Here is a 25,128-nt window from a genome sequence, read left to right on the forward strand (position 1 = left end):
TAAAGACCTAACTTGTTCAACCTTTCTCTGTAACTTTGTTGCTGAAACCCAGGCAACATTCTAGTAAATCTCCTCTGTACTCTCTCTATTTTGCTGACATCCTTCCTATAATTAGGCGACCAAAATTGTACACCATACTCCAGAATTGGCCTCACCAATGCCTTGTACAATTTTAACATTACATCCCAACATCTATACTCAATGCTCTGATTTATAAAGGCCAGCACACCAAAAGCTTTCTTTACCACCCTAACTACATGAGATTCCACTTTCAGGGAACTGTGCACAGTTATTCCCAGATCCCTCTGTTCACCTACATTCTTCAATTCCCTACCATTTACCATGTACGTCCTATTTTGATTTGTCCTGCCAAGATGTAGCACCTCACATTTATCAGCATTAAACTCCATCTGCCATCTTTCAGCCCACTCTTCCAACTGGCATAAATTTCACTGTAGACTTTGAAAATCTACTTCATTATCCACAACCCCACCTATCTTAGTATCATCTGCATACTTACTAATCCAATTTACCACACCATCATCCAGATCATTGATGTACATGACAAACAACAGTGGACCCAACACAGATCCCTGTGGCACCCCACTAGTCACTGGCCTCCAACCTGACAAACAACCATCCACCATTATTCTCTGGCATCTCCCATTCAGCCACTGTTGAATCCATCTTGCTACTCCTCCATTAATCCCCAACCATTGAACCTTCTTAACCAACCTTCCGTGAGGAACCTTGTCAAAGGCCTTACTGAAGTCCATGTATACAACATCCACTGCTTTACCCTCATCAATTTCCCGAGTAACCTCTTCAAAAAATTCAAGAAGATCAGTCAAACATGACCTTCCAGGCACAAATCCATGTTGACTGTTCCTAATCAGACCCTGTTTATCCAGATACTTATATATATTATCTCTAGGTATCCTTTCCATTAATTTGCCCACCACTGACGTCAAACTAACAGGTCTATAATTGCTAGGTTTACTCTTAGACCCCTTTTTAAACAATGGAACAACATGCGCAGTACGCCAATCCTCCGGCACTATTCCCGTTTCTAATGACATTTGAAATATTTCTGTCATAGCCTCTGCTATTTCTACACTAACTTCCCTCAATGTCCTAGGGAATATCCTGTCCGGACCTGGAGACTTATCCACTTTTATATTTCTCAAAAGTGTCAGTACTTCCTCTTCTTTGATCCTCATAGTATCCATAGCTACTCTACTTGTTCCCCTTACCTCACATGATTCAATATCCTTCTCCTTCGTGAATACCGAAGAAAATAAATTGTTCAATATCTCCCCCATCTCTTTTGGCTCTGCAGATAGCTGTCCACTCTGACTCTCTATTGACCAACTTTATCCCTCGTTATCCTTTTGCTATTAATATAGCTGTAGAAACCCTTAGGATTTACTTTCACCTTACTTGCCAAAGCAACCTCATATCTTCTTTTAGCTTTTCTAATTTCTTTCTTGAGATTCTTTTTACATTCTTTATACTCCTCAAGCACCTCCTTTACTCCATGCTGCCTATAATTATTGTAGATCTCTCTCTTTTTCCGAACCAAGTGTCCAATTTCCCTTGAAAACCATGGCTCTTTCCAATTTTTACTATTTCCTTTCAACCGAACAGGGATATAAAGATTCTGTACTCTTAAAATTTCACCTTTAAATGTCCTCCATTTCTCTTCCACATCTTTCCCATAAAACAAACTGTCCCAATTTACTCCTTTTAAATCCTTTCGCATCTCAAGGTCAATCCCAAAAGATTTTATAAATATATAAGGGGGAGAAGGGTAACTAGAGAGAGAGTGGGACCTCTCAGGAGCCACTGGAGATGGGCAATGAGTATTTCTCCTCTATATTTACAGCGGAGAAAGACAGAAGGACGGAGAAACTTGGGGCAGTCAATGGAAGTGCCTTGAGAGCAGTCAGTGTTACCGTCAAAGAGGTACTGAAGGTACTATCGTGTATGAAGGTAGACAAATTTCCAGGGCCTGATCAGATATATCCAAGGACATATCTGACAGCAGGAAACGAAAGAGGAAATTGCAGGAGCCCTGGTTGAAATTTACGAGTCATCCTTAAGGGGCTGTCCCACTATGGTGACCTAATTTGCGAGTTCAGAAGAGTTTGCGCTTGCCACAAACTCACAGTACGGTTGCCACGTGGTCCTAGGAGGTCACTTTAACTCTCCTTCATGCTTGAGAGAAGTTCCCGCATACTCGCAGCCTCAGTTTGGTCGAGGAGAATTTTCATCATGCTGAAAATATTTCTGCGAGTAAAAATAGGTCGGATTGGTTCTTTTGAACTCATAGTGCAGTGGTAGTGGGGTTGTCATGTAGTTATAGGCAGTCGAGGGTAGCCGTAGGCAATCTCCTTTGCTGACCGGGTATTTTAATTGGCTCATTGGAGTTTTCAGAACCAAGGAAAACCGACCTGTAATGTAAAATGCCCGCAAAAGTCGTGAGGCGTGAATGACGTCGCGTAAATTACGCCCAAGTGGGACAAGCCCATTACCGTACACTGCCAGCCGTCTTTTACCTTTCTGTTCATCGCTGGTGTGAATTTCAGACAGCGCTCCCCCGCTTTCCCTGGCCCCCACCGTGTGTTTGTGTGTGTGTGTGTGTGCTGACTGTCGATCCGACTCGCGGTTTCATTGCTGATGATCAATCCAGCTCGAGGTTTTTCAGGCGAGTGCCCGCGAGCTTGAAGGTCAAAGACAGTCGCTGAAATGTCGCGTAAGTGGGACAGGCCCTTAAAATACAGGAGAAGTGCCAGAAGACTGGAGGGTGGCAAATGTTATGTCTCTTTTCAAGAACGGCTGCAGGGCAATTGCTGGGAACTATAAGATGGTGAGCTTAACATCTGTAGTTGGTAAGTTGCTGGAGAGTATTCTGAGGGATAGGTTATACAGGCATTTGGATGATTAGGGATAGTCTGCATGGTTTTGTACGTGGGAGGTCGTCTCACAAATCTTTTTTGAAGATGTGACCTAAAAGGTCGATGAGGGTAGGGCTGTAGATGTTATGTACATGGATATCAGTAAGGCATTCGACAAGGTTCCACATGGAAGGTTAGTTCCAGAGCTGCCCCACACCATTCTGGCCACATACTCATCTCCACACTACCTTCAGGTAGAAGGTACAGGAGCCTGAAGACTGCAACAACCAGGTTCAGGAATAGCTACTTCCCCACAGCCATCAGGCTATTAAACTTGGCTCGGACAAAACTCTGAACATTAATATCCCATTATCTGTTATTTGCACTTAATCAGTTTATTTATTCATGTGTGTATATATTTATATGATGGTATATGGACACACTGATCTGTTTTGTAGTCAATGCCTACTATGCCTACAGTTGTTCCAGTTGCGACAGAGGTTCACTTGTATCTCCTCCAACCTCATCTATTGCATCTGCTGCTCTAGATGTCAGCTGATCTACATCGGTGAGACCAAGCAGAGGCTGGACGATCGTTTCGCCGAACACCTCCGCTCGGTCCGCAAGAACCTACCTGACCTCCCGGTGGCTCAGCACTTCAACTCCCCCTTCCATTCCCCGTCCGACCTCTCTGTCCTGGGTCTCCTCCATGGCCAGAGTGAGCAACACCGGAAATTGGAGGAATAGCACCTCATATTCCGCTTGGGGAGCCTGCATCCTGCGGGCATGAACATTCAATTCTCCCAATTTTGTTAGCCCTTGCTGTCTCCTCCCCTTCCTCACCCATCCCTCCGCCTCCTTTTTCCTTTCTTCTCCCCGCCACCCCCCATCAGTCTGAAGAAGGGTTTCGGCCCGAAACGTTGCCTATTTCGTTCGCTCCATAGATGCTGCTGCACCCGCTGAGTTTCTCCAGCATTTTTGTGTACCTACTATGTTCTGTTGTGCTGAAGCAAAGCAAGAATTTCATTGTCCTATCAGGGACACATGACAATAAAATCACTTGAACTTGAACTAGTTCACATGGGATCCAAGGAGAGATTTGTAGCTGAATGGATAGCAAATTGGCTCCATAGAAGTAAGCAGAGGGTGATGCTGGAAGGTTGCTTCTCGGACTGGAGGTCTGTGACTAGTGGCGTGCCTCAGGGTTCGGTGCTTGGCCCGTTACTGTGTGTCATCTGCATCAATGATTTGGATGACAACATACAGGGCAAGATTAGCTAGTTTGCTGATGATACAAACGTGAGTGGTTTTGCAGATAGTGAAGATGGTTGTGAAAGATTGCAGCAGGATCTTGATAGATTGGCCAGGTGTGCGGAGGAATGGTTGATAGAATTTAATACAGAGAAGTGTGAGGTGTTGCATTTTGGGACATTGAACTGTACTATCAAGGCCTGGTTTGTGCATTCAGCAATGAAGCAAAGAAAGTCACTGACTTGCTGACAAGAACAAACTTGCCCACAGAGCTGCAACATGCTCCAAGACAGAGATGTTCAGTTCCTGACCAAGTACCAACAGAAGGACATCAGTGGTAAGACTGATAACATCAAATATCAAAGGTAGACAAAAGTGCTGGAGAAACTCAGCGGGTTGAGCAGCATCTATGGAACGAAGGAAAAAGGCAATGTTTCGGCCCGAAACCCGTCGTCAGACATTACCTATTAGCGAAACGCAGCACTTTTGTCCACCTTCGATTTTCCAGCATCTGCAGTTCCTTCTTAAACGTCCAGCATCAAATTGTGGCAAACCAGGGAGAAGAAAACCCCAATGAAAATTAGTTGAAAATATTCAGCAGACAGTACTTGTGGAGAGAAAAACAGAGTTTAAAAATTCAGATCAGTGACCTTTCAACAGAATTTGCCATGTTAAAAATCATAAACCTAAAACATTACACGGTTTCTTTATGCACAATAACTACTTGATCAGGCAGAGTCGTTACAGCACCTTTTTTTCTTAACAGAATTAACATCTGCGCTATTTTGTATTTGAAATAAAGCGCTCAAATCCTTAACTACATTTTGAGAGCTCTACAGCTGACAAGGTCAGGATTTCATGGACCAGTTGAACAATAAAAAGAGTATTATCCAGCACAGAGAAACAAAATCAATATAGACACAACACGGAAACAGGCTCTGGGCTGACCAAGGTCGATCATGCCATCCAAGGGCAGCACAGTGTCGTTGCTGGTAGAGCTGCTGCCTCACAGCACCAGAGACCCGGGTTGGATCCTGGCCTCGGGGGCTGTCTGGAATTTGCACATTCTCCCTGTGACCGCGTGGGTTTCCTCCGGGTGCTCTGGTTTCCTCCCACATCCCAAAGACATGCAGGTTTGTTGGTTAATTGGCCCAGTAAATTGCCCAGAGTGTGTGGGGAGTGGATGAGAATGTGGGATAGCATAGAACTGGTGTGTGAATGGGTGATCGATGGTCGGCATCGACTTGGTGAGCCGAAGGGTCTGTTTCTATGCTGTATTTCTAAACAAAAGTGAACTAAGATGCCCTATCTACGCTAGTCCCACCTGGCCACATTTGCCCAATATTCCTCTAAATGTTTCCTATCCATGGTATTTGTCCGAATCTCTATTACTAAAACTCTTTGTGTGTGTGTGTGTGTGTGTGTGGTGTGTGTGTGTGTGTGTGTGTGTGTGTGTGTGTGTGTGTGTGTGTGTGTGTGTGTGTGTGTGTGTGTGTGTGTGTGTGTGTGTGTGTGTGTGTGTGTGTGTGTGTGTGTGTGTGTGTGTGTGTGTGGATGTGTGTGTTTCCACCTATATTTCTGAACTTTTTGATCCTAGACATTTTAAGAACAGCCCAAACTCACCCATTTTGAAAAAAAAAAAATCCAACTGATGTCATAATGCACTCGCAAGGCAGGAGGGGCCACTCTAGCGCTCGTGGTGAACGAGGAGTGGCGGCGGCTGCTGGTGCCACGCGGCTGCCCGCTACCCCACTTCCCTCTACCCCCCTCCCTCTCTACCCCCCCCCTCTCTACCACCCCTCTCTCTCTACCAACCCCTCCCTCACTACCCCCTCCCCCTCTACCCCCCTCATTCTCTACCTCCCCTCCCTATCTACCCACCCTCCCTCTCTGCCCCCCACTCTACCACCCCTCCCTCTCTACCCCCTCCCTCTCTAGGGATTGAAGAAGGAGGGTGAAGAGGAGGGGGAGGGAGTGCTGGGGGATGAGGGGAAATGAGCCACGCCTGCGCAGTTGGGGGCTATGTGTGAGTGGTGGAATATTGCGTTGGGGGAACGGGTGAGTGGTGGAATATTGCGTTGGTTGAACGGGTGAGTGGTGGAATCTTGCATTGGGGGAGCAGACCCAATGGGTCTACACTTGGTCTAGTAACCTTTAAATGTTGTTATTGTACCTGCTTCAACTACTTCTTCTGGCAGCACTTTACATATGCCCACCATTTCAAGGTCAATACAATATACTGACACTGAATTTGAAGCTAATGGGATGAATTTTGTAATAATTATGCTGAGAGAATGGTAAATCACAAAACAAAACAGATTGTAATGGCTGGAGAGGTTATTCAGCAGTGTGCAGCTGAACCTTTCCCAGTCAGCAAGACGAAGGGGGTTATGACTGACTTCAGAAAGCAAAGCAGTACATGTACCCTGGTGATCCATTGATGGCGGCGAAGTAAAGATGGTTACGAAGTAGTACATTACCGGCAATTTATCCTGGACCAGTCATGTCAAAGCAATGGCCAAGAAAGCACGCCTCTACTTCCTGGCATGGCTTCGGATGTTCGGCATGTCCTCAACAACTTCTACAGATGCGCCGTAGAAAGCATTTTCTCAAAATGCATCACAGCTTGGTTTGGGAACAGCACCATCCAAGTCCGCAAGAAAATGCAGGGAATTGTGGACGCAGCCCAGACCATCACACAAGGCCAGCAGCTTAATCAAGGACCATTCTCACCCCGGTCACTCCCTCTTCTTCCCTCTCCTGTTATCAGGCAATTGAACCATCCTGTCATCAACTATAGAGTGGTTCTGACCTATCATCTACCTCATTGGAGATCCTTGAACTTGTCTGGACTTTATCTTGCACTGAACATTATTCTTTATATTCTGTATCTCTCCACTGTGGATGGTGCTTGATTGTAATCATGCTCTGACAGGATAGCCCAAAACAAAAAAGCTTTTCACTGTACCTCGGTACATGTGACAATAAACTAAACCAAAACAAACTGTTGGTAAAAATTCCGACAGATTTGCATTTAAAATAGTTGTTAAAAAAATTGGGGGTTTTGGGCTCCCGATAAATGTGATTTAAGGGCCTGTCCCATCCACATGGGCGTCATTTGCGAATCCCAAAATCCTGGGGTGCCGCGTGCAACACTGCCTACGTCACCATGCACCATACGCTCGTAATGCGCACCATGCGCGCATCACGTTCACGTCACGACGCGCGCATCATGTGTCGTGACGCGTAAATGATGTCGTGTAATTGACGCGCAAATGATGCCCAAGTGGGACAGGCCCTTTAATCGTTCTTGGAAATCTTACCAAATAGTGAAGATTGTAAAATGATCAATTTCTTGTATGGTTAGAGTGCCTAATTGCAGATTTATAATATTTATTCACAAGAAATATAGAAAAATCCTTGTTGTTGATTTAATTTGTTGTGTGATTTTTGATACAGTTAGTAATTTATTTATTTTCTTTTTCAGTATATTAAAAGATTTTGCAATGAATCGTGGATAAAGCACTATGGAACGGCACTAGAAGCTAAATCGTTAACTCTTCTCTGGTCAATAATAGTCTCCATCTCTGCCATTGGTGGCCTGTTTGGTGCATTCATAGTGACCTTTTTATTAAATCGGCTGGGCAGGTATGTAGTCATAGTAAAATGAGTCATAAATGACGCACCCTTTGCTTTTTGATGTGTCTATTATAAATGCATTCTCCTAAACTATTTGCAACTCGTTAAACTTTTCTTTGCGTGTTTATTGAAAAATGTGTGTGTGTCTATATTGAATGAGCCAGTGAATCAGACAATGAAACAATAGTGGTCGAAACACCCTTAAGCTGAGAAATAGATCATTGATCTGTTGCATAGAGTCAGAATGTCCGACAGTGTGGAAACGGGCCCTTCCGCCCAATTTGCAAACATGTCCCATCGACACTAGTCCCATCTGCCTGCATTTGACCCATGTTCCTCTAAATTGTTCCTATTCATGTACCTGCCTAAATGTTTCTTAAATGTTATGATAGTACCTGCCTCAACTACCTCCTCCGGCAGTTCGTTCCACACACCCACCACCATTTGTGTAAAATAAGTTACCTTTCCTTCCCCCCTCACCTTAAACCTATGCCCTCTGATTCTTGATTCCCCTACTCTGGGCAAGAAACTCTGTGCATCTACCCAACCTAATCCTCTCATGATTTTGTACACCACTATAAGATCACCCCTCATCCTCCTGCTCTCCAAGGAATACAGTCTTAGCCTGCTCAACCTCTGCCTATAGCTCAGGGCCCCCGAGCCCTGGCAACATCCTCATATGTCTTCTCTGTACCCTTTCCATCTTTTCTATAACATGTTGCCGAAAACTGAACTCAATACTCGAAATGTGGCCTCACCAACGTCTTATATAACTGCAACATGACCTCCCAACTTCTATACTCAATTCTCTGACTGATGAAGGCCAATGTGGTGAATACCTTTTTGACCTCCTTATCTACCTGTGATGCATTTTCAAGGAATGATGTACCTGCACTGTGCCTTGAAAGTGATCCTAGGTCCCTCTATAGTACTATAGCTCTATAGTACTTCCCAGAGCCTTGTTATTAACTGTGTTGGACCTACCTATGTTTGGCTTCCAAACATGCAGTACCTCTCATTTCTCTGTATTAAATTCCATCAATCATTCCTCAGCCCACCTGCCCAACTGATCAAGATCCTGCTGCAATTTTTGACACCCATCTCCACCATCTGCAATACCACCCAATTTTGTGTCATCTGCAAACTTGCTCATCTTGTACGTCCTCATCCAAAATACTGATATAGACGACAACCAACAATGGGCCCATCACCGAACCCTGAGACACACCACTAGTCACTGGCCTCCAGTCCGAAAAGCAACCTTCCACCATCAGTCTGAAGAAGGGTCTCAACCCGATGGGTCTCGTCAACCATTCTTTCTCTCCAGAGATGCTGCCTGTCCCGCTGAGTTACTCCAGCATTTTGTGTCTATCTCCCACCATCACTCTCTGTTTCCTTCCATGAAGCCAATTCCTATCTATTCAATTGAATCTCCTTGCATCCCATGCGATCAAACCTTGCCTGCAAATAAGTTTCATTTTTCCACTGGACCCTTCAGCCATTTTAGTAACTTTTACAATACAATGAAGCATTTAACTGAATAATTCCAGAGTTTGTCCTATGACCTTGAGAGATAGGTCAAGCAAAAAAACCAACATATTATTAGTGGAAGTTTGATGTATATTGAAATGTATATTGTTTCTTTCAGAACTTTGGTACGCTCCAATATGTTTTCCAGTCAGGTTGTTTGTTTTTTGTGGTGTGTTTATGATTATACATGTAGTTATGCCATAACGCGATAAACCTTGTGTAAAGAATGTTGCATTATAACAGAACGATAGGATATGATACAACTTTATTTATCCTGTTCTGCCAATAGTCATAAGATACAGTTAAGAACAGGCTTTAGTTACCTTCAAAGCACAGATTTATACAAGTTTCCTGATCGCAATCATGGTATAATCAATGAGGCACATGTAATGCAAATAGCAAGGTCTGAAGAAGGGTCCCGAGCAGAAACGTTACCCATTTCCTTCTCTCCAGAGCAGCTGCCTCTCATGCTGAGCTATTCCAGCATTTTGTGTCTCCCTTCGATTTCAATCAGCATCTGCAGTTCTTTCCCACACAAGCTCCCATCAATCTGTAAACCATCACTCGCATAACAACCAATTGGTTTTCTGGAAATGCATTTTTAACAGAACTACCAATAATATGAATGTGATATCAAATTAAATGCTTTGCACAGAGCAGTCTAAGGAAGGGTTCTGGCCTGATACATCACTTACCATATTCTCCAGTGATGCTGCCTGACCTGCATTTATAATCATAGGGTGACACAGTGTGGAAACAGGCTCTTCGGCTAAACTTTCCCACACCAGCCAATATGTCCCAGCTACATTTGTCCCACCTGCCTGCGTTTGGTTCATATTGCTCCAAACCTGTCCTATCCATGTACCTGTCTAACTGTTTCTTAACCTGTCTAACTGTTTCTTAAACGTTGGGATAGTCCCAGCCTCAACTACCTAATCTGGCAGCTGGTTCCATATGTCTTCTTTTGTAAGCCAGCATCTGCAGTTCCTTGTGTCTCCAGTAATGTATGTGTCTGTGCCAGGGATTATCCTTCATCAGTGACGTAGTACTGCCAGGGAATCCATTCTTAGCTCTGGCGTAGTGGTAGAGTTGCTGCCTTACAGCACCAGAGACCTGGGTTCGATCCTGACTACAGGTGCTGTCTGTACCAAATTTGTACGTTCTCCCTGTGACTGTGTGGGTTTCATCTGGGTTCTCTGGTTTCCTCCCACACTACAAAGATATGCAGGTTTGTAGGTTAATTGGCTTCTGTAAATTGTAAATCATCCATAGGATTTGTAGGATGGAGCTAGTATACAGGGTGATTGCTGATCGGCCTGGACTCGATGGGCTGAAGGGCCTGTTTCCACCCAATATCTCTCAAGTCTAAAGGGGATCTTATGGAAACATATAAAAAACTTAAGGGATTGGAAAATACTTAAGGGATCCATGAAAAATGTTCCGGATGTTGGGGTAGTCCAGAACCAGGGGTCACGGTTTAAGAGTAAGGGGTAGGCCATTTAGGACGGAGATGAAGAAAACCTTTTTCACCCAGAGAGTTGTGAATCTGTGGAATTCTCTGCCACAGAAGGCAGTGGATTCACTGGATGGATTCAAGACAGAGGTAGATATAGCTCTTAAGGCTAACGGAATCAAGGGATATGGGGAGAAAGCAGGGGCGGGGTGTTGATTTTGGATGATCAGCCAGGATCATATTGAATGGCGGTGCTGGCTCAAAGAGCTGAATGGCCTACTTATGTACTTATTTTCTATGTTTCGAACTCTAAAATCTAAAGTAAAGCTGTGGGAATATACTTATTGGTAAGTGCTGAAGACTGGCAGAGGAGGGAATGTACTGGAGGCAGGATTCCAGTGCACATGGGATGGAAGAATATTGAGGAATAGGACAAGATGTTGGAACATTTTGCTTTTCAAATTGTATTTGATCAATCGTCACAAATTCATATTTGATATGGTACACAAAAAAGTTGGAGAAACTCAGCGGGTGCAGAATGTAAAATTTCTTTCCGTGTTTAACACTCTTAATATTTCAAAATAGTTTACTGAATGAACAAATTGATTGTTTCCTTTGTATAATGTAGTAAGGAGCATTTTCCATGTGTGCACACATTGCTATTTGATCGCACTGATGTAGCTCAGCCGAGTGTCAGTTCAGTTTAGTTTCGAGATACAGCGCAGAAACAGGCCCTTCAGCCCACCGAGTCCACGCCGACCAGCGATCCCCGCACATTAACACTATCCTACACACACCAGGGACAATTTTACATATTCATAACAAAACCAATTAACCTACAAACCTGTACGTCTTTGGAGTGTGGGAGGAAACCCGAAGATATCGGAGAAAACCCACACAGGTCACTGGAAGAAAGTATAAAACCCGTACAGACAGCACCGGTGGTCAGGATCGAACCTGGATCTCTGGCACTTTAAGGCAGTACCTCTACCGCTATGCCACCCTGCCACCCAGTTAGATATAAGTGATGAGGTAAATTCATTTTCTTATAAATGGAGAACACAAGAGCACCCAATATGATTTAAAATCTTTCGTCATGCTGTTAAACCTATGTTCTCTCATTCTACTCATCTCATTAATAGCTGAAAATGCTATTAAATAGAGGGTATTTATTGTGAGTACATTTTTGAATTTGTAAATGTCTTTTCAAAATTTGTTCCTATAAGAGAAAATGGAAATTCAGATTCAAGGTCAGAGTTTGTTCTTTCCTATTTGCTTTCATATTAGCATTGCTCTTGGGAAACCAGGAGCAACAGAAAAAAGCCATTAGATATTTAGAACCATATTCTTAAGTTGAACTGAGAACTGAAGGTGGCACGGTGACGCAGCGGTAGAGCTACTGCCTTACACCACCAGAGACGCATGTTCGATCCTGACTCCAGGTGCTGTCTGTATGGAGTTTGTACGTTCACCCCGTGACATGCGTGGGTTTTCTCCGAGATCTTCGGTTTCCTCCGACACTCCAGATGTACAGGTATGTAGGTAAATTGGCTTGTTAAATGTAAGAATTGTCCCTAGTGTGTGTAGGATAGTGTTAATGTGCATGGATCGCTGGTCGGTGCAGACCCGGTGAGCTGAAAGGCCTGTTTCCGCGTTGTATCTCTAAACTAAACTAAACTAAAAACATCGAGAAGGTCAGCACTGCTTTGTCATGGCATCAATCCAGAATATTGTGGCTGAGTTCTCTTGACAGTTTCTCAGCCGTGCTCTGTCTGCAGTCCCAGTAATTATGTGTAGGGAGGAACTGCAGATGCTGTTTTAAACCGAAGATAGACACAAAATGCTGGAGTAACTCAGCGGGACAGGCAGCATCTCTGGAGAGAAAGAATAGAATAGAATAGAATAGCCTTTTATTTGTCATTCAGACCGAAGTCTGAACGAAATTTAAGCAGTCATACATACAATAAAAAACAACAATAAACACATATTAACATCCACCACAGTGAGGCCACCCAACATCTCCTCACTGTGATGGAGGCAAAAGTCTTAGGACTGCAGTCTCTTCCCTCCTCTTCTCCCTCTGCGCTGAGGCGATACCCCCCCCCGGGCGATGTTATAACAGTCCTGCGGCTCAACACCGCGGCCCGGGGTGGTCGTAGCTGCAGCCCACCCAGACCTGCAGACGCAGCCGCTGGCCCGCGGCCGAACCCCGGACTCAGGCCACCGCCGCCAGAACACCGTCCCAGCCACCCTCACGTGAGTAACTGTCAACTTCAGCCTCGGGCTGGGCCGCCCCGACACGGGCATCGAACCTCCCCCAGGCCGGGCCGCCCCGACTCGGGCGTTGCTTCTTCCCCGGGCCAGGCCGCCCCGACTCGGGCGTTGCTCCTCCCTTTGGCCGGGCCGACATGGGCGCCGAACCGCCCTCGGGCTGCGAGCGCCGCACCTCCCCGAGCTCGGCCGCTCCGACGGGAGCCTCGTTCCATCTCGGGCTGGCCGCTCCTCTCCTGTGCCGGACCACCCTCACGGGAGCGAACTCAGGGCGAGTCTAGATGGTTTCTGCCTCTGGAGCCTTGAGGTCACCAGCTCATTTAGGCCTCAGCGCCGACGGAGGCAGAGAAGGGGAATACGGCAGAAAAGTAGCATTCCCCCGCAGGGAGAGACTGCCCCACCCCCACAAAACACCACTAAAAAACCAAAAACTAGACTAACCAAACAAAATAAACAACACAAAAAACACAGAACAACAGGACTGCCGATGAGCCGCTGCAGCCAGAGCCGCGCTGCCACTTCCGGAATAGGTCAAGACACTTCTTCAGACTGAGAGTCAGGGGAAATGGAAACAAGAGATATAGACGATAGTGTAGAGAGATATTGAACAAGTGGATGAAAGATATGCAAAAAAGTAAAGGGGCTGTCCCACATGGGCGACCTAATTGGCGAGTTTAGGAGAGTTCGAAAAAACGTCATGTTGAAGACCTCCTTCGACTCTGTTCAAGACCAGCTTCGACTAGCTTTGGGAAAATGGGATACCGAATAGTGGAGAGTGAAGCCGACCTCCTTTCGACCTCCCTTTCGACTATGATGAAGACTACGACTACCTTCGACTACCCTCGATTACCTACGACTAACATGCTGACCTACTACGACCAACTTCGACTAAACCTACGATTAAAAAAAGTATTGATTTTTTCCATGGCGACGTTTTTTTACTCGTGGGCATTTTTCAGCATGTTGAAAAATACGCCACGACCTAGCTGAGACCTCGAGTGCACGGGGACTACTCTCGAGCATGAAGGAGAGTTACAAAGACCACCTATGACCTCATGTCGACCATGCTGCTACTGAAAAGGCGAGCCATTTTTTAATCTGTAGAAGACCAGCTCTAGATGAGAAGTCAATTTATATCCTTTTAATTAATTTAATTTGCTTTCTGATTTTTGATTGTTTAAATTACATTACACTTAAGGTTTAAAATATTTAAAAATGCATTAATTAGTCATAGAGTCATAGAGTGATACAGTGTGGAAACAGGTCCTTCGGCCCAACTTGCCCACACTGGCCAACATGTCCCAGCTACACTAGTCCCACGTGCCTGCGCTTGGTCCTTTGAAACTTGAATTCATTGTTTTATTCATTTTAGTAATCTTTGAATGAATTATTCTGAAATTTGATGCTATTCAACGACGAAACATATGACAGCTTGGACTACCAGCAAAGCTGTGGGGCATGGTTTTTAGTTTAGTTTAGAGATACAGCGCGGAAACAGACCCTTTGGCCCACCAAATCCGCACCGACCAGCGATCCCCGCACACTAACACCACCCTACACGCATTAGGGACAATTTACACCTACACCAAGCCAATTAACTTACAGACCTGTACGTTTTTGGTGTGTGGGAGGAAACCAAAGTTCCTGGAGAAAACCCACGGGGAGAACGTACAAACTCCATATAGACACCACCCGTAATCGGGATCGAACCCGGACAGCAACTCTACCGCTGTGCCACCGTGCCACCCCGGCCTAGTGTGCCCAGGCTTGGCTAGTTGTCAGACTTTGTTTCTCAACCCTTGTCCCACCCATATACGTTGCAGTTTTACATCGCACTGAGGCCTGCTGGCAACATGGGGCCTTGTCATTTTGGATTAGCGTGGCATTTACTAACAAGTCTAAAGAATGTATGTCTGTGTGGTATCTACTTTAGCAACTTGCAGCTGGTAGCAAGTTGTGGTCTAATAAGGTCAATATCTCAGCTTGCCAGAGGGAATTTTGAACTTGTCATCCCTTGAATGTTGTCATTCCATGATTGGTTTCTTGCTGCAGCATCCCAAGGGTACCTCAAAGCCTCAAATGTTAGACTGCGTTTCTTTGCCTTCAAAAAGCTTCTGGCATATCTCTGTCACATCGCTGCCTTTGTGTGATGTTTAATTCAGCCCCCTTTATTCACTGGTCCAGGGGAGATAAGATGGCACTATTCAAACAATAGTAACATCTCCCAGAGTGTTGACTGTCAAATGAATTTGTTTTTAAATTGTAGTTGCTGGAAATTTAGTTTAGTTTATTTTAGTTTAGAGATACAGCGCAGAAACAGGTCCTCCGCCCACCGAGTCCGCGCTGACCAGCGACCCCCGCACACTAACGCTATCATGCGCACACTAGGGACAATTTACATATATACCAATCAGTCTGAAGAAGGGTCTCGACCCGAAACATTACCCATTCCTTCTCTCCAGAGATGCTGCATGTCCTGCTGAGTTACTCCAGCATTTTGTGTCGATCTTCGGTTTATAACAAGCCAATGACCCACCAAACTTGTACTCTTTGGAGTGCAGGCGGAAACTGGAGATCCTGGAGAAAACCCATGCAGGTCATGGGAAGAACGTACAGACAGCACCCATAGTCAGGATCGAACCCGGGTCTCTGGCACTGTAAGGCTACAACTCTACTACTTTGCCACCATGCCGCCCCGAAATGTGAAATTTAAACAAATAACTGGGGACACACAGCAAGTGGCGAGCAGAGCTGGTCAAAGACCTTTCTTCCAGTTCTGAGAAAGAGCCTTCAGCCTTAAACATTAACTGTTTCCCCTTCCACAGATGCTGCCTGACCTGCAGAGATCTACCTGTACTTATTTTTGTTTTTACTTCAATATTCTTCCAATGCTCGATTGTGATAATTCATAATATTCCTCTTTGCTCTGCTTCTTTTTTCATTGATCAAACATTGAACCTTTCACTGGACGGTGATAGAATGTGCCGCGCACGCCTCTCTTTTTATTGGTTTCACTAACACAACAACACTGATTTTTTTTTCGTGTTTTGTATGACACTAAAAATAATTCAACTGCATTGCATTCTGCTAATTGTATTGTAATGCAGATTTATTTGCAAGCCCAATAATGAAACAATATTTTTAACCTATTCCATTGTTATTATTATACTAGACTATATTATTATACATTCTCACACGGGAGGGCTGGTCCCCCAACGCAATATTCCACCTCTCCACCAATTCCAATATTCCACCACTCACGCATAGCCCCCAACTGCGCATGCGCGGCTGTCGGGTTCCCGTTATGACGCCCCTGATCTCCCCTCCTCCCCTCATCCCCTCCCCAATCCGCCCCTTGCACTTCTCCCCCCCTCCCCTCCCCCATGCACTCACTGCATCCCCCCCTTGCGTGCCCATCAGGTGCAGCTGATGGGCACGGCGTGGAAAAGTGTTTTATTAAAGCGTAAAATGTGAATAAAATATAACAACAATTTAAATGTTAAAGAGGAGATTTATTCAGTCCATTCTTTCTTGTTGTTTCTCTTGTTGGGTTCTGCAGCCGGGGGGGGGGTCGGCTTCAGTTGGGGCTGTTGGGGGCCGGTGGGGGTGGGGAGGTCCTGCAGCTGGGGGACCGGGATGGCTTCAGGCGGTGGCAAGAGGGGAGGGCTTTATGGAGGGCTAGTATGGGTATTGTGGGCCGAGGAGACTGGTTTCCAGTGGGCTAGTATGGACTGTGGGCCGAATGGATTCTTGGGCTAGTCCTGCAGCTGGGGATGGGGAGGCTTCAGGTGAAGGCTGGTGGGAGTGTTCTGTAGTTGGTGGTGGAGGGAGACGGCTTCAGGCTGGGGCCGGGGCAGTTGGGGGGGGGGGTGTGGGGCTCTGCTGCTGGGGGAGGGGGGGGGGGGGGGGGTGTGCGAGGTGAGGGGGATGGGGATGTGTGGGCAGGGGTGGTGTGCCTTCTGGACTCACAGTTCACTCACTCACGGCTTGTGGACTCACAGTTCATTCACTCACAGCTTGTGGACTCACAATTCACTCAGCCACGGCTTGTGGACTCACAGTTCAGTCACTCACAGCTTGTAGATTCACAGTTCACTCATCCATGGCTGGTGGACTCACAGTTCACTCAGCCACGGCTTGTGGACTCACAGTTCATTCACTCACAGCTTGTGGACTCACAATTCACTCAGGGGAGTGGGGAGTGGCGGAGGGGGGTGTGTAGGCTCAGTGGCTCCCGGCCTCGGCTCCGACCGCACTCACCATGAGAAGATAGATTTGACCAGTGCGTATGGGTTCTCACAAGTAAATCACACTTGGAAAGGAGAGTGTACACTATTTTATTGGTGCAAGTCTGCGGTAAAAAAAAGCAAGTTGGCTTTTGATATTTAGTGCAAAACAATTTCATGTTCTGCGATCCATCATTGATACCAGAAAGGCTGTCATTGAAGTGATTAGGAATGTCAAATTGGATGATTGCATGTCTTGTCTGATTGTCACTTAAAAATGGAAGGGAAATATACAATGACGGAATGGAAACAAGTTCTAATTTTGTTCTATTGGATGACGTTTGATTGATGTTGGCATGAGATAGCTGCAGGGCAGAAAATGCAAATAGTAGACAATTATTCATCGGTTTGTGCAATGAAGATCTCAGCTGCTCAGTCATTTGTTTCTTTTGGTGATAATCGGCCAGAGCTGACAAATCTGTAGCCATGTACCATAGTGTTCTCTAAATATATCTGCATGTCTCTATTGATACTTTGACAATTATTTTTTTTTAAGTCTATATCTTTACGAATATAATCGGCACTGCTCAAGTGGCACTTCCTCATTATAACAGGTTGAACACCTGAATAAGCTGGTTACAGGGTTCATGTTTTCTAACCTAATCAATACTCTGTAATTGATTTGCTTTTAACTTTTGCCTCTCGTTAATGTTTAGGTGTTGTTCTCGAGGAATTGGATACATCCCCGAGTTGGGCCCCATCATGTTTGTGGTTTACATCAAGGATTTAGATGAGAATGTACAAGGCATGATTAACAAATTTGCAGATGACACTAAAGTGGGTGGCCTCATAGTTGGGGAAGATAGTTATCAACAATTGTAGCAGGTTCTTGATAAGTTGGGCAGGTGAGCTGAGGAATGGTTAATGGAGTTTAATATTAATAAGTGCAGTGGACTCTCTCTAGTGGCGGCATGCTGTAAGGTTGCATATCGCTTGCTCCCTTAACCTTTAACCCCTTGCTACCACTCTTTCAATATTACTTGATTTCAAGACACGGAATAACCTCTTTTAAAGTGTTGCTAACACTTTTATACATTTCAACCGTGTAAAGGATGAAAACAAGAGGACAAAAACTTCTCCAAAGAAGGATTGTGGTGAAGGTGCGGCATCCAGTACCTTAGAAGCAATATCCAAAATGAGTGAAGAAATAGATAGGAGATTCTGTGATAGGAAGAAATGATGAAAGGAGTTTGGAGCAAATTGAAGGAAGTTCAAGACAAGCTGATTGTGTTACAAGATGAATCTCGTGAACAGAAGGAACAAATTGCTAATTTGCTAATCTTGGGTCAAGAAAGAGATGCGAAGATTGAAACACTGGAACGGAAAATGTCTGAAAACTCCCGGGCGCTTGAGCAATACAAGACTAAAAACATGGACCTGGAGAGTAGAAGCCGTCGGCAGAATCTGCGAATTGTTGGTTTGCCTGAAGGTTGGGAAGGTGACAATGTTATAAATTATGTCTCTAGAATGCTAAAGGAGACTTTCGACATTGAGCATTTTGGAAATCTTTCAATTTTGGATAATGCACACAGAGTTGGGAGATAACCCGGTTTCAAAGATAAACCGAGACATGTGATTTTTCGGTTCCACTTTTTGCAGATGTCCTCCGAGCAGCAAAAAATTCGGGCATGGTTGAATTTGAAGAATGCAAGTTTCGGATTCTTCCTGGCTACAGCCGTGAGCTTATGCGACTAAGATTGCCTTTATAGAAGGTAATGTCTGATTATTTAAGAAGCAGCTATACCCTGCTTTGCTCTACCCAGCCAGACTGCGAATACGACTCCCTGATGGTAACAGCCAATTCTTTAACAATCCGCAAGACGCTTCCCACTTTCTGGAGGCTTATTAAGATCCTGCCGGTATCCCTTGAACTTACAATTTACTGAAGCTCCCGACAACGCTGGTACTGGGGGTGGACAATGATCATTGACCCCCCCAAAGCCGTGACGGGGAGTTGCTGATAGCTGAGTTGAGTTACAATCTGAGATTTATTGCTCCTAATTTGACAATACAACACTTTGTAAATGACTAAGAATTTAACGGGATGAGTTATTCTTTATTACTTTTTAGATTTTTAGTATGATGGTATCATATCATAACTTTTAAGTCTCTAATATATTGTTAATTTCATTTTTTTCTTTTTTTTCCCTTCTGTTTTGTTTTTGTTGTTTTTGGGATACTAATGTGATGGTATACCTTAACTTTTAAGATCTTCTTTGTTAGTTCTTCCACTTTCAAAATGTCTTCTGAAGGGTTTCTCTTCCTTTCTTTGTATAAACAATGTAAAGCAGTTCTTGTTTTTCACAGCTTGCATGTACTTTTTAACCATAATATCAATTTTTTGGGCTATTGAGTGGTAAATATAACTTGCTTCTACTTTTGGAGCTGCTACTAGAGAGAGACGGGGCTAGGGGAGGAGTTAGGTTGCATACTGACTGTCTACTGGTCAGTTTTGGGCTTTGCGTGGGTGGGGCTTTTAGTTTAGTTTTTTCGATCTGGGCTGTATTAGAACTACAAAAATGCCTGAAATGTCGTAACTTCCGGCTCCGCATTAGATTTTCTCCTTCCAGTATCATGAACTAATATGGTCTACGAAATTAATCCCCTACATTCCACATGATTTTTACAAGCAATATGGATAAATTTATTAACTTTCTCTCATGGAATGCTAATGGTTTGAACCACCCCATTAAGAGGAATATATTTTTAAAGGTTCTTCGTAGACTAAATGCTCAGATTATCTTTGTTCAGGAAACTCATGTAAGGACGAATGATAATCAACTTTTTTTTAAGTTTTGAGGAGGGCAGCAGTTTCATTCAAATTCACAGGCGAAAGTGAAAGGAGTATCTATTTTTATTGACTTCTCAATCTCGTTTGTTCATTATGAAACAATTTCTGATTCATATGGTAGATTTTTGATGATCACTGGTCTTCATAACCAAAAAGTTGTTATGGTGAATGTTTATGCACCTAATATTGATCAGCCTGAATTTTTTTAAACAGTTAATCGCATCCTTTCCTAATCTAAATGAATATCTTTTGATACTGGGTGGAGATTTTATCTGCTGTTTGAATCCGTCGATGGACAGATCTGCATCTAATCATGCGCTTCCAAACTTTATCAACTCTTTTTTACTTGACTCTGGAATGTTAGAAGTCTGGAGATTCCTACACCCAAATGACAAAGAATTTTCTTTTTTCTCTCATGCATATCATAGTTACTCCAGAATTGACTACTTTATAATAGTAAGATTAAACGAGAACTTACCAGTTTGAAGTTTGATCTTTATTTTATGAGGAGTTACGATGAAGCCCCGCCAGTCCGCAAGCGCATTAATCTTCAAAGCAGCGGTGTGAAATCACAGATAACAGTAGTTGAAGTAACATAGAGAACATAACTTAGAGAAGACTAGAACTACCGAGTGATCTTTATGAGACAGGGTAGGGAGCAGTGGGCATGTAATCGCTCATTGTAACTCCTCATAAAATAAAGATCAAACTTCAAACTGGTAAGTTCTCGTTTAATCTTACTATTTTACTTCGGAGTCACGTGAGTGATTCCTTGAAGATTTCAAAGCTCTGTGATTTCATGCCGTGAGAAACAAGTCTACACAACCACAACTGCTTCATTGACAGATGAGGGAAACATTCATAATGAATAAATAATAGTAACTCCTCTCACCCGGGAGTAAACTAACCACTGAACCTAAAATAGAGTTGGCAAATACCCCTGGTCTGACAATAGGTTATTATGAAATGTTCAGAAATTTTGTTCATTCGACCCTCCTGCAGTCGCTAGGATGTGGTCCTGCGGAACGTACATAACCTTTGCTGCTGATGTTGTAGCAGCCCTGGTGGAGTGAGATTTGAAAAATATCAGTATCTACTCCTGCATGAGCCAAACCCCATTTTAACCACCTGGAGATGGTCTGAACCAATACCTTTTTATAAAGTTTTTGTAATTAACAAACATTGCTAGTTCAGAGCCTCTAAGGCTCTTCGTGACCTTGACGTATTGTTGTATATGTGTGACCATACATAACCGAAGGTCCATGGAATGAAACTAGTTTGAGATCTCATGTCTGCTCTGCTTAACTAAACATTAAAATATAATATTATTTGCAGATGTAACCATCCTGTCCAGTCACAATATGTAGTGATTAAACCCACTGAGACCAGCACCATGAGGATAACTACCTTATGAGAGCCGAGCCAAAGCTAAGGATGTAGCTGGAGCCCCTTGGTAAAATAGTGTTAATACCATGTCAAGATCCTATAGTGCCCTGTGCTTGTCCTGGGAGAACTTGTGTGAAAGATATCTTTTATAAACTCTGGATCAGAGGGTGAAACCCGACAGAGTGAGTCCTGTTGGCTGCAGCAAAGATGATGGGAAGACACGTTGGATACAGTTAATGGTCTTTTAACTTAATTTATTGTCAAAGACCCATTTGAAACGAACTCCAAGATGTCAGTTATCTGAACCGTATTAGATGTAACATTAGCATTCAAACAAAACGCTTCCCATCTCCTGAAGAGGAAATGTAATGCTTATATTTTTTGGTGCTATCCCTGCACTCTGCAGTGAGCACAAATATGGATCGGTCTGAGAATCCGAGCCGCAAGAGCAGTCTACTCCGAATCTATGGCAATAAATTGATTTAATCATGCAGAGGCTGGTTTCCCGAGCCACAGGCTGAACCAGCAAAGTTTTACGTTTAGAATAACCGTAAACGGTTGTATTATTATTCCCGACAAAAGCGGGGTGCATGGCTGCGTAGGCCAGTCAGACGGAACGACAACCTAAAGCGGGATCTTGCTGACTTTATTGCAAGCTCTGACTGATGAGGCAAAATGGAGGGAGACAAAAATAACTTCCTTCTCCTTGAAGCGAGAATGTATCTTTCGCCACTGTTATGCCACATATTTTTGCAACTGGTAAATGAGCCTGGAAACAAACTTAGTGATATTCGGTGTTCCATCGAGCCATAATTTCATTAATTACTTAATGATCCAACACCTATTTTGTGTTGTCATTGATTGTACGTGATGATAATCTAACGCAAAATGAGATTAGGTAAATTATTACAGGATATTCTGACTTGATTGCACCCATGTGACTAAAATATGCCACCACCATAGTGTATCATAGTGTAGAGTCAGTTATTAAAGATGGGATGGCAGCACGTTTGGAAAGTAGTGAAATCATTGGACAAAGTCAGCATGGATTTATGAAAGGTAAATCATATCTGACAAATCTTATAGAATTTTTCGAGGATGTAACTAGTAGCGTGGATAGGGGAGAACCAGTGGATGTGGTGTATCTGGACTTCCAGAAGGCTTTCGACAAGGTCCCACATAAGAGATTAGTATACAAACTTAAAGCACATGGCATTGGGGGTTCAGTATTGATGTGGATAGAAAACTGGCTGGCAAACAGGAAGCAAAGAGTAGGAGTAAACGGGTCCTTTTCACAATGGCGGGCAGTGACTAGTGGGGTGCCGCAAGGCTCAGTGCTGGGACCCCAGCTATTTACAATATATATTAATGATCTGGATGAGGGAATTGAAGGCAATATCTCCAAGTTTGCGGATGACACTAAGCTGGGGGGCAGTGTTAGCTGTGAGGAGGATGCTAGGAGACTGCAAGGTGACTTGGATAGGCTGGGTGAGTGGGCAAATCTTTGGCAGATGCAGTATAATGTGGATATATGTGAGGTTATCCATTTTGGTAGCAAAAACAGGAAAGCAGACTATTATCTAAATGGTGGCCGATTAGGAAAAGGGGAGATGCAGCGAGACCTGGGTATCATGGTACACCAGTCATTGAAAGTAGGCGTGCAGCAGGCAGTAAAGAAAGCGAATGGTATGTTAGCTTTCATTGCAAAAGGATTTTAGTATAGGAGCAGGGAGGTTCTACTGCAGTTGTACAGGGTCTTGGTGAGACCACACCTGGAATATTGCGTACAGTTTTGGTCTCCAAATCTGAGGAAGGACATTCTTGCCATAGAGGGAGTGCAGAGAAGGTTCACCAGACTGATTCCTGGGATGTCAGGACTGTCTTATGAAGAAAGACTGGATAGACTTGGTTTATACTCTCTATAATTTAGGATATTGAGAGGGGATCTTATAGAAACTTACAAAATTTGTAAGAGGTTGGACAGGCTAGATGCAGGAAGGTTGTTCCCAATGTTGGGGAAGTCCAGGACAGGGGGTCACAGCTTAAGGATAAGGGGGAAATCCTTTAAAACCGAGATGAGAAAAACTTTTTTCACACAGAGAGTGGTGAATCTCTGGAACTCTCTGCCACAGAAGGTAGTTGAGGCCAGTTCATTAGCTATATTTAAGAGGGAGTTAGATGTGGCCCTTGTGGCTAAGGGGATCAGAGGGTATGAGAGAAAGGCAGGTACGGGATACTGAGTTGGATGATCAGCCATGATCATATTGAATGGCGGTGCAGGCTCGATGGGCCGAATGGCCTACTCCTGCACCTAATTTCTATGTTTCTATGTTTCTATCAAATCAACGTTGAACTTGCAGATTATGCATATTTGCTCAATAACCCTTTAACCTATAGAATGCACCTAATGTCTATAGGTAGTTGATACCAACTGAATAATTGTTAACTCATGCAAATCTCCTCCGTCTCCAAACTAGAGATGGCATTCATAATTTTCCACTTTAGAGCCCCATCAGTTTATAATATAACTGAAATATTACTGACCAGACTACTGGGCTAATGCTGAATACTGTTCGTCCACCATTATGACTTTGGTAGCTTCAGCTGTGAATAGCATAGTGTCTGTCACAAAGCCCTACATGGCACTTGAGAGATTACTACTTTGCACGATGTAAGCTCCCCTACTTGCGCAGCTGAATTACAGCTACTATATTGCCAATTATACTTGATGAATAGAAGGCTGCTTTATCACAACAAGATTGTTGCAAGCTCCTATTCATTCCAATCTCTTACCCCAGGGCGGAGTCACAGGCTAATTAATAGTTAAAGGTAAATCCCAATGATGAACAAGTCTAGTTGGTATCACCTTAATTTTCTTAAACATAGTTTGAGGCTGAAACAGTTCATTTTAGCAACATACAGCGTTAGAATATCCTCCAGACAAGACATAACAAATGTGTTTGAGCTCTGAGCAGTACAAGCATCGGTTTTAGTAATCTGGTAAATAACCTGGGAACTGAAGTTAACCCATTTTGCAATGTTTTTATCATTGCCCTTATCCAGATAAATTTCAAATATCTCCGGTGATCTCTGTAAATGGGAGCATCCTATGGAAATCAGATGCAAAGTTTCCTATTCTAAAAAAATGTATACTGCACATGTGAGTTAAACGACATTCTGCATCTTTCACAATGAACAGGCCATGCCGGCCAATTCCGTACCTGCTCTAGCCACAACTGGCCCGAATTCCGAGCCTGTCTTGAAAATTCCGTGCTTGGAACTCTAGTATTGTGCAGTTTTTTACATGGTTAGATGCCACAACCATTTGTGTGTTGTAAGGCCACTAGGGCCCCTTCCATCCTTATCAAGGAATTCTACTTTCATACAACACATAAACTAAACACATGTTATTATCATTTGTACAAAAAAACAAGTGTAAATATTACCAACTTGTAGATGGTCCGATATTTTTCCCCCTGAGGCCGACTTGGGCCTCGGCTTAAAGACCTCTGCCCAGCTTTCATGCTGCCGCCATCTTTAGTAACGCCAATGGAGGCGTGGGGTGTGTTGTCGCCGCAACGATAAAGCTTTGCTCGTCGTTGGTACCTCTATTGGTCCAACAGC

At 43.9% G+C, this 25,128-nt stretch overlaps 1 protein-coding gene and 1 non-coding gene across 4 annotated transcripts in view; one reads left to right on the plus strand and one right to left on the minus strand.

Moving 5' to 3' along the window:
• The window catches only part of slc2a9l2 (solute carrier family 2 member 9, like 2), a 309,216-nt gene that overhangs the window by 54,388 nt on the left and 229,700 nt on the right, over nucleotides 1-25,128 (plus strand). For all 3 annotated transcript variants that reach the window (XM_055644635.1, XM_055644618.1, XM_055644628.1), the window contains exon 4: nucleotides 7,636-7,796. In XM_055644635.1, coding sequence (XP_055500610.1) covers nucleotides 7,636-7,796 — 161 coding nt within the window. The remainder of the gene's footprint in view (nucleotides 1-7,635; nucleotides 7,797-25,128) is intronic.
• LOC129704918 (U6atac minor spliceosomal RNA) lies at nucleotides 24,767-24,895 on the minus strand. The gene has a single exon (XR_008724818.1). It is a non-coding gene; the product is annotated as a U6atac minor spliceosomal RNA (small nuclear RNA).

Source organism: Leucoraja erinacea, chromosome 1, assembly GCF_028641065.1.
Source record: "Leucoraja erinacea ecotype New England chromosome 1, Leri_hhj_1, whole genome shotgun sequence".
Lineage (NCBI taxonomy): Eukaryota > Metazoa > Chordata > Chondrichthyes > Rajiformes > Rajidae > Leucoraja > Leucoraja erinaceus.